This window comes from Sabethes cyaneus, chromosome 1 (genome assembly GCF_943734655.1).
Source record: "Sabethes cyaneus chromosome 1, idSabCyanKW18_F2, whole genome shotgun sequence".
Lineage (NCBI taxonomy): Eukaryota > Metazoa > Arthropoda > Insecta > Diptera > Culicidae > Sabethes > Sabethes cyaneus.
Window position 1 is genome coordinate 5,716,523 of NC_071353.1, and position 12,358 is coordinate 5,728,880.

A 12,358-nucleotide genomic window follows, 5' to 3' on the forward strand; every position below is an offset into this window, starting at 1 on the left:
GTCATATTTTGTTCCACTTGCTTGATTAGTTCACGAGTTACGAGGAAATTTGTGTTTCATTGGTATGGGAGCGGCACTAAAACCCTTTAAAGTTTTTAAGTGCTCCTCAAAAATTGTCTGGGATTGCAATTGCTTCTTACGGCAACTAAGCCAAGTGAACTCGGTAAAATTGTACTAGGTTCCTGGTCATTGCGCTATAGAGTGGAATGAACTTGCAGACGAACCAGCCAGATGTGGATCTAACCCTCCATTCACGGTTCCAAATCCATTTCGCTGCATCCCTGACTGTGTGCTGAAAAGTGAGCTGACACAACGGGAGAGCCGAACAGGCATGGCCAATTGGATGGCCGTACAATCCCTCAAACAATCAAAAAAATTATAACGCCGTGTATTAGGGTTACTCAAAAGTTGACATCAAGAAATCTCAGCACGCTTACCGGTCTTGTGACAGGACATTGTGCAAGTAAATACCATCTTCGGAATCTCGGTTTCGTACAAGATAACATTTGTCGCTTGTGTAATGCCGAGCGTGATACCTCGGAACACTTGCTCTGCAATTGTGGAGCACTAATAGGACGTAGAGTGCAGTATCCCAAAAATGGTCTACCAGAGCCAAGGGAGATCTGCTTTGCGTCGCCGATCAAGGTAACAACGTTCAAAAACCAAGTCATCCCTGATTGGTACCTGTCTCGCTCCAGCTACGAGCCTATTACTTACTTAACAAGTGATAGGTAAGCTTGAAGCGTACAGTAAAAGAAATAAACGGGGCATAGCACAATAGTTCAAAATAATGGACGCAGTGGTAAGAGTACTCAACAGAAGAGGGAGTTTCATAAAGCAATTCTTGATAGTTATTCAAGATCAGTGTTATCGCTCAGAAGTACGAAAAATCGAGCAGATATAGTATAATGGGGACATGGCAATCGTTCGCATTATTCCAATTTTTCTCGGTGACGGTAATTGCGGCTTTTAAAAGTAGAGAGTGTTGGTTATTGGGTTATTAGGTTAGGTTACATGCTATACATGAAACTAAAACTGGCGGTTGCTGAAGGACTCAACAAACCACCTACTCATGGAAGAGAAATTAATGTATCTAAAGTAATTGCTCAGTAAGTGAGTAATTTTTATAAAAGAGAATTTGAAATCAAAGCATATTAATAGCTAATACAATAAAAACATTAAATGCATACCTGTCTGCAAGATTCTTGTGTTTCGCAACTTTTGATGCAATTTGCAATCTATGTTCAGTAATGATTCTCTGCTCAATCGCTTGCGATAGTGCTTTTCCACTCGCGCCTCCACATATTGCGATCTCTCTAAGGCCTAACTCAAGAGCATGTTTGTCGCTTAAGGATTACTCGATCTAGATAAAACATTTCAATTAAATTATGACTATTAAATTTTCAACCGTTACTCACCAGGTCATTGACTAATTTACAAGGGTATATTTTACGCTCAAGGATTGCAATTGGCAATCGTAAAGCCATAGCTTAGCCAGTACATTTCCTAAAAAAGTTATTTATCACAATTTGCTCCTAGTAGTTTGCGTCTCATGTGTAGTAATCCAAATATACCTGACGAATATTAAAGAAAAGATAATACCAATAATTCATACAATCAAAAAATATCGAATACTACCTATAGATGATGGTCTGCATGCAGATAGGATATATAAATTGCCTTTATTACAGTTCCAAATATACGTTTCCAACAGTCTATCCCGCAGCTCCCTCGCCGCAGTCAAGTTAAATGGAAATATTTGGACATCATTTCACGTTTTATCCAAAAACACTTCACGGACACGTCTAAACCACCGATTGAACTGTTTAGAGCGGAAGTCCAGCACCATCCGCAATTAAAAAAATAAAACAGACAAGCTATAAATAACACCGATTACACCATAACAGTTTAGCAGTTTGTTTTTGTTAGTACACTACACAGTAAAATAATTCAACCTGTTTTCACGTACACAGAAAATAATTTAATGCAATTTGTCACTTAAAGATTAGATTTTTTTTATTATTTGTTTTGCACTAACAAACTGTTCATAATATCAAAAAAAAATTTAATAAAAACAAAAAAACTCACAACTAAGCACATCACTCGTGACTCAAATTTTTCGTAATGGCGGTGCGGTTTCAAATGACAGAAAGAAAAAGGGCAAAATAAACATAAAATTGTCATCAAGAAACGCGTTTCCATAGTCGGTTGAAAAGCACTAAACTTATACTGTTACGATAACCCATAAAAATGTTAAAACTACCATGATATTCTTACAGTTAGTAAGTTACCAATTTTATGGTCCTGTTGACAATTCAATATTGTTATATCAAGCTGCAAAAATATTGTCATTAGAAGTATAAGAGAAAAGTCAATTTAACCACGGAAATAGTCAGCGATTTGCTTGTTGTCATAGTAGTTTTAACCACGAAACTTCTCAAGTTGACAATAATCATGGTAAGCGCTACAATATTGCAAAATAGTTAAGATGACCATGCATACATGTTTCGCATTACCATGGTTTTTTTCTCAGTGTAGAAATGGTGTTTTTGATGTTACGTAATATTTAACCGGGACAGGAAAGGCGGGCAAAAACAAGCAAAAAATTGATATGCCGAAGTAATCTGGCAACTCTGATCTGTCTGCAGCTTTATACGCTTACTTGACAGCTGGCGGTGGTCTGAATGTAGCACCAGGAGGTTTTCTTCGCAAGGCAGAGGTCTCATCGGTCTCATCCATAAAATCTTACAAAACGCAAGAAATTAATTGCGATTATTTTACAAAAGTAGTGCTAAAATAACGAACTGCACTATGGCTGATCCTGAAGAAGTAAATGGTGTCGATGATTCCGCCGACAAGAAACAGAAAAAAGCTTCGAAACACGATAGCGGAGCGGCGGATTTGGAACGAGTGACCGACTATGCTGAAGAGAAGGAAATCACATCCAAGGAGATTACCGATGTAAGTCATAACCTTGCCAATGTATGTAACGAAAAATTAAAGAACAATAATAAGTTACATATTCTCCCTTAGGCGGCTAATATGTTCGAAGAAAAACGAAATAAGGAAAATGAAGAAAAGCTAGCCAAAGAACGAGAACTGCAAAAAGTCCACGTGAGAAAAGAGGACATTGAGCTAATAGTAAGATAGACAATATTTTCCACCTCCAAAGGAGTTATTATACTTTCTTGTAGATTAGAGAAATGGAAATCAGCCGGTCGAAAGCAGAGGAAACCTTGCGGGTACACATGGGGGACGTCGTGTCCGCCCTGGAAGCACTCACCAACTAGCGAACTGATTGTAACAACAGGTAGTGCAACGTGACATGCAAGGATCAGATCAATCAGCTACCGACCAGGTACTCATGGGCAATGATTTTTTTGTTTAATTGTATAGTAGATTACAATTGTGGCGCTTATCGATAATAGATGCAAGCCGATGCCGTAACTACATCCGCTGACCGACTATTTGTGCCGCTTGAAAAATTCATGGTTTGAGAAATCCGAATGCAATATGTTGTGGCTTGTCTTCATGTTTTTGAGTGTAGTGGAATCAAGAAAATCGGAGTAATTTAAACTTCCCTGTGTCCTGAATTGGTAAAATATGTACATTTATTTGCGTCGCGATCACTTTGAACTTATTATATTATTCTAAGTTTAGCAGTCTTAAATGTGTACTGTTTTATGTTCATCCTCACCATCAAGCTTCAATTTCAGCTCTTCGAAGCCACTGGTTCTATTTTGTTCTAAGTCTGTGGAAATTGGGTTTACTCTTGCATCTATATTACTGCACGCACTATTTGAACGGTCGTTCAAAGTACCTTCTGGAGCGTCGTGATTTGGTACAGATTGCTCACCTATTATGGCAATTCTTGTTTCCGCATGGGATGGTTCCACCGAGTATGGCGGAGGCAAATCCAGAACGGAAGTCACTTCTCCATCGTACGTCGGCGGTGGATCTCCGGTAGGCGAACTGACTGGACTAGTGTCGTGTCGTCGTTGTTGATTAGTCTGACCGGTACGTTCTCGTTGGTGAAATTCATAGTTATGCCGTGTTTCATACTTCGGAGGCCTGTCTCTTAATCGTCGGAGAACTCGTATCTGAATAGACGAAAGTGAAAGTCGACTCGCCCTGGGGCGATTCTGGTCGCTTTCTAGTGTTTGTTGATTGGCGTTCCTCCTTATCGAAAAAAAATTGATTCAAACCACCGAATGATGGTTTAATTAGTAGCTTTGCTTACCTTGCTCTCGCTCTAAATGTCTTATATAGTAGAGTAGCTAGTGCGGAAACTCCTATCACCATTGCTGTAGCCAGTGCCACTTGAGCTGCTGTGAGGAAGAACAACGAGTCCTGTGTTCTGTGTTCAATCGAAATAAAATCTATGTCAATGCAATAAGTTTGCTTGATTAGCTGTTGGCAATCACTTACATGCATTCACCGTCCTGATCTTTCCAACAATGTGTACACCTTCCGGCATGGCACACCATTCCTCCGAAACAACATGATGTACATAACTGTCCATCACCAGGACAAACATGACATCTACCATCATCTGGATTATAGTCGAAATCCGGCCTGCACTCACACGTCATATTTCCTTCGCATATCTGGGTGATTCGGTTGCAAAGATATTGCCCGCATGGCTCTTGATCGTAAAGTTCATCAAAAAATTCTCTATTTGAAACTGCAATTAGGTATTACTTACTTATTGCCGTGGAAATAATCACATTTATATTACGAACCGTTATCACCAAGTGTTGTAACCACCACTGGGTAGCACAGCTGTAAGAGTATTACGATTTTGGGCAGCATGTTTAAATAATAATAACCAACGATATACACAGCATAATTCAAACATCAAAGCGCGATCGTTTTTGGGGTAAATAAATTTGAATAATGATCACGTAATAAGATTAATATTTTTTTAATAATGACAGTTGCTTGGAAGCATTTCAATAGATAAGATAGTATCCTTATCTATGCGCGCAAAATGCTAGATGCATTCAAATGGCTATTAAACTTTTGTCACTTTGCATTTGCGTATCCACAAAGTAGTGCACTTTTTACGAACTTAGCCAACAGGTATAAAAAATTAAACGAAACTAGAAAGCAGTTTACAGTTTCGGCTCCAAACGCTTATACTAATTGATGGTTCCGTGACTGACTGCAACTGAGGAGTGTTTTCCTGATAACCGCCTCTATCGCGGCTTCACCTATCGATATGTACTGCGCGTTCGGATGCTATTCAGAAAAAAAATTATTCTACGGTTACTGATAAGATATTGTGCTGCTTGCCAAATGAGCACACACACCGTGCTTCGTCGCGTGGTTCGCATCCCGAAAAAGCGATAGTTTACCTGTGTGATAAGCGACGTTCATTGCTTCACTTTGCGGTGCGGAAGGGTGACTATTTAGTTCGTGTTTTATGATTTCCTGTTGGTGACAAAAAACCTTTTTCTCTAACTAAAGGGATTTTCAGGAACCTCTCCTGCTATAGGAAAAATCGAACCAACCTAAATAGGTTAAGGTAGCTAGATTATTATGCGGCGCTTATCACTATTATCGAATGTTTGTGTCGTGGTCATCAATGAACTGATTGCTGTTCAATTGCTCTGTTGTGTCCTGTCTGACTCGCTCTATCCACTTCCCAATTATTTCTTCCAACTGCAGTACTACAAATTACGTGACAACCGTGAAGATGAAGACACACCTTACTCTCTCGTATATTTACATACCTATTAATACTCGGCAAGTGAGTTTTGACGTAGGACTACGTCCTACATTAGCAAAGAGGCACGCTGAACAAGCAGCAATTCCAGCAAAAAAGTACCTACATAAAAAGGTTCCCAAGGACCTATATTGAACCTTTGTCTGAATTAGGGGTTTGTTTTAGAAATGAAAATATTTTTCAGTTCCTCAACATCGTAGTGGCTGACAAAGGGTGAACATGTGCATTCCATAACCTCTGTTCATTAACTGCTATTCCTACCTCCACGAGGTGCTGGCTGGGGTTCGCAACTTCGGTTGTCGTATGCTAACAGGAAATGGGGCACAGTGGCTCTTGCCCACATTAAGATGGCAGCCCCATCAGCGGGATAAGGACCTTAAGTTAACAGCCTACTGTACCGGAACACAAAAAAGTTACCAAAAATGAAAGAAATCTCTCTGGATTATTGGCAACGACCTTTAGCATGAAAACACGGACACGAATCGGAACATGAAATAAACTGACCCTTGCCCAGCAGGGCAAGCTGGTTCAACTTGCAAGGGAAGCTAGCCGCCTGAAGCTTGAAATCCTGGGGCTGAGCGAGGTCCGCTGGCCGGGTACTGGCGAACACAGGACATCATCCGGGCAAGTCTTGCTCTACTCTGGCATACGAGGTGAAAATGCTACTCGAGAGAGAGATGATTTGGATTCCTACTGAGCCCAGGGGCACATGCAACCCTGATGAAGCGGGAACCGATAAATGAGCGAATAATCGTTGCCAGATTCAGAACACGGGTTAGGAACCTCCCAACAAACATTTTATTTGAACAGTAGATTATTCAACCGTTATACAGCTAATGTTCAGGAATCAAGCGCTTAATAAGCAATTATACAGCAAAAATGTTTGTTGGGCTTACAGCAATCCAGTGCTATGCGCCAACAGATGCTGCCGACCTGCAGGAGAAGGAGAGTTTTTACAGCCAGCTGAACAGCGTGGTTGAGAAAATCCCGAAGGGGGACATCCAAATCCACATGGGCGACTTTAACGCGAAGATTGGCGCCAACAACGCGGACCTTGAACGCGTCATGGGACGCCATGGCCTAAGGAGAGATGAGCGAAAACGGGGAGCTGTTTACAGAATTCTGTGGTAAAAGCAACATGACCATTGTTGGATCGCTCTCCCCATAAACCAGTACATAAAGTCACGTGGGTTTCCCGCGACGGCTGAACAGAAAACCAAATCGACCACATCTGCATCAGCCGTACATGGCGAAGGAGCCTTCTTGATGTACGCAACAAACGCTGATATTGCATCCGACCATCATCTTGTTATCGCTGAGATACGTCTGCGCATCGCACGTGTGCAACGACAGGAGGAGAAAGTTGGGGACCGCTACGACGTCCACCGATTGGAGAATCTTGCGGTGAAAAGGGCCTTTGTCGAACAACTTGAATCTCGAGCCTCGGGGTTGCCACCTGGTGGAACCGTCGAAGAGCAATGGACCGGCATCAAGAGCGCCTTAATCACGACCAGTGATGAAACCCTCGGCAAAGCGCGTAGCGGACGGAGGAAGTGGATTTCGGATGAAACTTGGAGGAAGATCGGCGAGCGGAAAGAGGCGAAAGCCGGCATTGAGCGAGTGCGGACCAGAACGATACGCCGAACTGGAGAGGGCTGTTATACGTGCTAGTAGGCGGGACAAGAAAGCCTGGACTAACTCCCTAGCCGAACAAGGAGAAACCGCCGCTGCCAGTGGTGATATCCGTTTGTTGTACGATATTTCTCGCCGCCTTAGTGGTGCCAGGATGAATACAAAGATGCCACTAAAGGACAGAGCTGGTCAGCTACTGACTGACCGTACAGAAGAGCTTAAGCGATGGACTGAACATTTTGAACAACTCTTCCGAGTTTCAAATGTCAGAGACCAACAAAACCAGCACCGTATGACGCCTGCAGTTCGTCGAATTAATCGCGTCAACTCGTAGGCGCCATCGCTGGATGAAATTGTAGCTGCCATCAAGGGTATGAAATCCAATAGAGCGCCAGGGATAGACTGTATTTCAGCCGAAATGCTCAAAGCTGACCCATCTTTGTCAGCCCAAATGATGAATCAGCTTTTTAGCAATATATGAGAAACCGCAACTTTTCCGGTTGACTGGATGTAGGGCATATTGGTCAAAGTCCCTAAGAAAGGAGACTTAACTGAATGCGGTAACTGGCGTGGCATCACGTTACTCTGTATTACTCTCGAAGTACTCTGTAAGGTAATCCTCAACCAGATCCAGGAGAAGATTGACGCTGCTCTCCGGCGGCAGCAAGCTGGATTCCGTGCTGGTCGATCATGTGTAGACCATATCACAACGCTTCGCATTATATTGGAGCAGATCAACGAATACATAAACTTCTATTTGGTTTCAAACATGAATTCAATAGGAACTTAATTTGTATATGATAGAGATAGAAACAAATATTTGTCATAATCTATGGACCTACGTTTATGCTTTCTATGCACTTAAATCGTGGCTTCGTTGCTCTAATACAGTGAAAGAATTGAAATTTCCCTTACGCATGATAACGCACACAACACGTGCATAGATACGCTTCTGACACCGCGCTAAACAAATTAGCTAAACAGAAAAAAGGCTAAAAGAGCACACGATCCTTTTGCCCTCGTGCTTTTCATTTCACTTTCGTTTCGGTGTGATCTCCACCTAAAGCAATATTTCACCAGCATGTCTGATGCCAGCTCATTATAGGCAACAGATAAGCCAAATTTAAGCGGGACGAATTCACAAATACCTTTCCCGACTAAACTATTTCATCGAGTCATTTTTCCCCGAACGGAGCATTTCCCTGAAGCATTTTTCCCCGAATCAACATTTTGCAGAAACAATATACTGCATTTGACCATTCAGATTAAAAATGAGCTCGCCGAATCTAAACGAGGTCCCAGATAACACAAAATCGTAATAGAAAGTTCACATTAAATTGTTTTCATATCAATTTCACATTGGAATTGTATAATGATTAGAGAATGTCAAATCTAAGTGAACAATAAGCTACCCCGTAACAAAGTGACAGTTATTAACAGTTTGCCATAACACCCGCCAGTGTCAAAAATGTCGCGACGATCGTTTTTACGTGCCAGTCAAAATTGACGCACCTTCAGGGGCTTGCGATGGGTGCCATGTTTTTGTTGCCAACATCTCAGCACATCTCGACAAAGGTTGGCAGCAAATCTACCTGTCAGACGGGCGCTATTTCTTGCATTTTTCGAAATAGCGCCCTTCGTTAAGTGGACTGTCAAACACCGTTCGTTAAGATACGGATAGCACCCAATGAGGTTTAAAAAGGTGTGGCAGATGAAGATATTTGATGGTATTAGTAGCGAAAAATCAGAAAACGACGTCAAACTACAAAAACAAACCGTGTCGGACAATGGGGTTTGTTTTTGGAGTTTTACGTCATGCTTCATCGTGATTGGTCGATTTACGATTCCACCCACACCATGATGAAATTTCTTCATTGCACTAACACCACTTAACCAACATTGCCACACCTGTATATATCACCTTGGATAGCACCCCGCTGCGCACCTTCGATTTCCAAAGGAAATGTTAATTTTTGTTACGTTAAATGTGAACGCAAAAAGCTGTCTGGACAACGATTTGAAAAGTGCGTATTGATTATTTCAGCATTATTTCATGTTTTCGGTAAAACTGTATGAATTCTTGGTGGGTCGTTTGATTGATTTGTTTACAAGATAAAAAGTGGTATTTATTACAAGATTGTCATTCTTGTGTACGAGTTGTCTGCTCTAAAGTATTTGAATATTGCGTGTTTCATTAAAAGTTATCCGCTGCGCAATTCAAAATGAAATGCTCTTTCATGATTGCTGGATCGATTTTGTCGTTAACAGAACAAGTTAAGCAAAATTCAAGAGCAAATCCAAGCAATAGAGATCGTTGCAGTTGTACAAAAAACACACTGTTATATGACAGAACCAAATAGAGCATGTTATTATGACAGAAGAACCAGTTATGCTGCTATTGTCATTACCACGGAAACGTTTTGGTACTTGACATAATATTGTCAGTTCGTAAAATACTCTATTGAAATAATAAACCAATTCAGATCTCATATGCACAAGGGATTTTTTGCCAAAACAAATGATGATAAACTCTTTCTTCGTTATTTACGCCGCTTTCAAACATCTGTCGTGAACCATGAACCAGCAGTTTTAGGTACGTTTGATTAGTATGGGAGCTGTCACATTGTTACCGGGTTGACAATAAGTTGTTTTGCAGTCGTGCGTGTCTTCATATACAATTCATGACTATAATTCACAGTGTAGACGATTGCAATATTTGATTATATCTTAATCATATATTCAGGAGTATTTAGTTGCGTGTTATAAAAACTACGCAAAATACAATTACAAATAGTTTTCAAAATTTTCGCACCTATATCGCCTCCACTTTGGTACATATATGTTCTTATATGGCGTGAAATATAACTTTTTCGTTCAGATATGATTTCGTATATCTCAGTTGCAATCGAGATATACAAACCAAATGGTTTACTGGGGTATTCTTCATATTAGCGGGGGTTCACGGTATTTAAACATAATTTGTTGTTTTACTTAACGATTTGTTTTATTGTCCGCTTATAAACCTAACTCTAGAATTATAGTTTTCCAACGGTCGCATATTAGACCATTTCAAGAGCAACATTTCAAATAGGCCGAAGTCAAAACTGACAGTTTCGAGAAAATCGATATTGAAACTTGAGCATCATTTTTTAACTCTTTATTTGATATAAACAGTGTTGCTTAGAGTTGAATGTCACATTATGCAACAACTAGCAGAAAAAACATTGATTTACTTTGTAATTTGCAAAAATATGCGTTTGGCCGTTTTCGGAGATCATTCGGTAATACGACTTTTTCATAAGGCTGATTTGATTATCAATTGTTGATGGGGCCTTTGACATGAGGCTTTTATTTACTGTCAGTGGTGATATCTCGCGTCACTTTTCATTTCGTCCAATGTAACAAATGTAAACAAATCCGGTTTATCACAACAAATTATTGCTCTTTTTAAACTCTATGTTATACAAAAACACCTGCCCAAATAGAATTATTTTGAGGTGAAAAAATTAGCATTATCAAAATGTCCAATGTGCACATTCGAATTACGAATGACTGACTGTTACTTCGGTCGTTCTCATCTGATGTCCAAAGTGCAAAAAAAAAATCAAAACAAACCCAATCTGTACATTGGACGTTTAGCAAGTGAAAGTTTTTTTTCGCATTATTTATGCATTTTAAGTGAAACAAGCGGTCTAATATTGAAAAATAACCTCGAAAATAGCGTAGCACGGCAACGCACGTATTTACGGTGATTTCGCTTAATTTATGTGCAATAGCCTGGAAAAATCAAACCGTCCAAAGTACAGCATGAGATGGTAAACAGTCCAATGTAACTTTTTCCATAATAAACCAAAACTGCTTAGTTTTAATTAGATTTTTAAAATCTCCGTTAAACATTGAATGTTATTATTCATCAACCACGTTGAGTGAATGACTGAAAATTATTTCATTTTGAAACAATTTAAAATTCAATTCGAAGAACTTCGATCTCGTTTTTCTCAATATGGTGGAATTGTTACATTGGACGAAATCAAAAGTGACGCGAGATATGATTTTGGTATTGGGCCGTTTTTTAGACAGTTTTTCGCGTTTGGCCTTTTTTTATCACGTTGTTTTGAAGAGCAATGGCTAGAAAAGGTTAAAAATTCGTAACTGGGACACCGATCAGCTTTATTATTTCTACTAGAAAAGTTGGGGTTTAATTTCATCGGCAAATCTGCCACCGTTGAACAGGTTTGTGAAGCGGAACGTGTTACCCGTGAGGTGCGGCAGTCGCTATTGGTAGTGTGATGCAGCAGCAGTTCATTCATTTAGCATTTCTAACTCACCACAGCGTGCAAGTGCATCACGCCTTGGCAGTTCAGCGATAGTAAATGTCTCGGGCGCGCAACTAAGGAACTCTGTCCGGTTCCTCCACAGGTGATATATATATACAGCGAAATAGCTTTTTTCGTGTAAGCCGAAAAGTAACTTAAATTTTTGTTGCCGCGCAGGCTTAGATACTAAACATGTCGTGTCTGTGAATGACCGTGTTATTTATGCAGGTAGCATCGTATTGTTTTTTTCGGTCGTCCGTCGAGTCTCGCGCAATTGTACGGCGGAGATCATCTTCGCAACCAGCGGGGTGCTATCCGTATCTTAACGAACGGTGTTTGACAGTCCACTTAACGAAGGGCGCTATTTCAAAAAATGCAAGAAATAGCGCCCGTCTGACAGGTAGATTTGCTGCCAACCTTTGTCGAGATGTGCTGAGATGTTGGCAACCAGGGGCTTGCGATGGGTGCCATGTTTTTGTTGCCAACATCTCAGCACATCTCGACAAAGGTTGGCAGCAAATCTACCTGTCAGACGGGCGCTATTTCTTGCATTTTTTGAAATAGCGCCCTTCGTTAAGTGGACTGTCAAACACCGTTCGTTAAGATACGGATAGCACCCCGCTGTTGGCAACAAAAACATGGCACCCATCGCAAGCCCCTGTTCGCAACAGCAGCAAGCAGC

At 40.6% G+C, this 12,358-nt stretch overlaps 2 protein-coding genes across 2 annotated transcripts; one reads left to right on the top strand and one right to left on the bottom strand.

The window, feature by feature from the left end:
- The first annotated feature begins 2,684 nt into the window (after window positions 1–2,684).
- LOC128745394 (huntingtin-interacting protein K) lies at window positions 2,685–3,460 on the top strand. The gene is made up of 3 exons (XM_053842457.1): window positions 2,685–2,961; window positions 3,034–3,141; window positions 3,195–3,460. The coding sequence occupies exons 1-3, from the start codon at window positions 2,812–2,814 to the stop codon at window positions 3,288–3,290; spliced, it is 354 nt and encodes a 117-aa protein (XP_053698432.1). The 5' UTR covers window positions 2,685–2,811; the 3' UTR covers window positions 3,291–3,460.
- A 205-nt stretch (window positions 3,461–3,665) lies between these two features.
- On the bottom strand, window positions 3,666–4,592 carry LOC128735364 (uncharacterized). The gene is made up of 3 exons (XM_053829855.1): window positions 4,429–4,592; window positions 4,241–4,357; window positions 3,666–4,176 (listed from the first exon to the last, which is right to left on the bottom strand). Exons 1-3 carry the CDS (start codon window positions 4,590–4,592, stop codon window positions 3,666–3,668), a joined length of 792 nt encoding a protein of 263 aa, XP_053685830.1.
- Window positions 4,593–12,358: the final 7,766 nt, after the last annotated feature.